This window comes from Acanthisitta chloris, unplaced genomic scaffold, assembly GCF_000695815.1.
Source record: "Acanthisitta chloris isolate BGI_N310 unplaced genomic scaffold, ASM69581v1 scaffold1409, whole genome shotgun sequence".
NCBI lineage: Eukaryota > Metazoa > Chordata > Aves > Passeriformes > Acanthisittidae > Acanthisitta > Acanthisitta chloris.
In genome coordinates, this window is record NW_008689563.1 from 2,710 (window position 1) to 4,538 (window position 1,829).

A 1,829-nucleotide genomic window follows, 5' to 3' on the forward strand; every position below is an offset into this window, starting at 1 on the left:
CCCTCTGGCAGTGGGAAGCCATTCCTTGTGTCCTGTCCCTCCATCCCTTGTCCCAAGTCCCTCTGCAGCTCTCCTGGAGCCCCTTGAGGCACTGGAAGGGGCTCTGAGGTCTCCCTGGAGCTCAGTGTTTGGCTTGGATCCCTTGGAGCTCAACCCACAGGGACTGTCTGATGAGAAACCCAACCTGGAGCCATCCCAGCTCCAACTCCATGGAATCATAGGATCCCAGACTGGTTTGGGTGGGAAGGGACCTCAAAGTTCATCCCATTCCACCCCCTGCCATGGACAGCAACACCTCCCACCAGCCCAGGTGGCTCCAAGCCCCATCCAACCTGGCCTGGAACACTCCCAGGGATGGAACAGCCACATCCTTGACCCTGCTTTGTCCACCTCCTGGGTGGTAGAACTTCCCCATGTTCCTCCTCCAGATGCCATGGAGCAGCCATCAGCTCCTTGGAAGGCTCCATCCTGCCCTGCTAGGAGGTGCTTCCAACCCTTCCAGCTTGTGCAGACCTCTTCTCTCTCCCAGGTCTGTTCCCAAGCTCAGCACGGAAGGTCCCACCCTCACCACCACCACCTCCAGCTCCCTCCAAAACATCCCTCCAGCAAGGAGCTCGCCCAGTGCCCTTCTCCAAACACCTCAGCCAACCTTGGGTCCGAGGCAGAGAGCACAAGATAATGATGGACAACCTGAGCTTAATCCCATCTCCTTGGGGTTCCTGCTCCATCCCACCTGGTTGATGTCTACCTCCTAGCTAGAGGGCAAGGACAACCTGTCCCCTGAGCTGCCTCCACAGCCCTTAAGTCACCCCCCAAGGGAGAGGACAGGACGTTGGTGACCCATCGGTGGTGTCCCTCAGGGATGAACCTGGTGCCTTCACACCTTTCTGAAGACATTGAAGTCCATCCATCAGCTAACACGTGTCCTCCTCCTCCTCCTCCTCCTCTTCCTCCCTCCCCTCCCACAGGACAAACATGCAGAGGAAGTGAGGAAAAACAAGGAGCTCAAGGAAGAAGCCTCCAGGTAAAGAGGAGATGGTTGGACTGACAGCTCCAGAGGGAGGTGGTGGAAGCTGCCGCAGCTCCAGGTCGGATTTGGTGGGAGAGTGGACATGTTCCTCTGCTTTCTTTGTTCGTGAATGTCAAGAGTTGACCGGTGAAAACATCCTATTCGTGTTGGGGAGGGTGGGGAGGGAGCAGGAAGGAGGGGAGGGAGGGATGGAGGGACGTCGTGGGATGTCCTACCTCCTTGGTGGCATCTCCACCAGGGCCCAAGGAGACACTGCGAAGCAGAGGAGGAGGTGACCTCCCCCTGAGGGGAAATTCCAAGGGGGAATGGAGTGGGTGGGGAGGGAATGGTGGGGGGAAATGTGCGTCATGTGTGACTTTAGTTTGGTGCTGGGCAGGTGGGCGTCCCTCTGATGTCTTCTCCTCAATCCCACCCCATCCAAGGGCATCTTGGTGGCCTTCCTCCCCTTGTTCCTACCTGGATGTGGAGTGTCTTGCCCAGATCTTGCCCTTCCAGCATCGTTTTGGGGAAGGGGGAGAAGGATCTCCTCATTGGAGGTGGTCAGAGTGATGGTCCAAAGGTGTAGGAGATGCTGATGGCCCTTTTCAAGGGTGACATTGGAAAACCCAGTGACTTCCCAAACCTTTTTTGTAAGAACCTCCCAAAACTCACCCTTGTGGGAATGATCTTGGATGAAACCCCTTCCTTTTCCTGCTGTAGAAGCCATTGATTGGCTCCTGGGTGTGGCATGGAAAGCAAGAGCAGGAGAAGACAACAGGGCAAGGATGTGGAAACCATGATGGAAGGGGGTGGGGGAAAC

General features: G+C 56.6%; 1 protein-coding gene across 3 annotated transcripts in view; it reads left to right on the top strand.

Moving 5' to 3' along the window:
• Positions 1-1,143, top strand: part of STMN4 (stathmin-like 4) — a 3,677-nt gene extending 2,534 nt beyond the window's left edge. The window contains exon 4 of one of the 3 annotated variants that reach the window (XM_009081435.1): positions 969-1,143. In XM_009081435.1, the coding sequence (XP_009079683.1) occupies positions 969-1,028 (60 nt within the window). In that variant the 3' untranslated portion in view covers positions 1,029-1,143. Of the gene's footprint in view, positions 1-529; positions 680-968 lie in introns of those variants that run through there. The other 2 variants (XM_009081436.1, XM_009081437.1) reach the window with 2 other exon arrangements.
• The last annotated feature ends 686 nt before the right edge of the window (positions 1,144-1,829 follow it).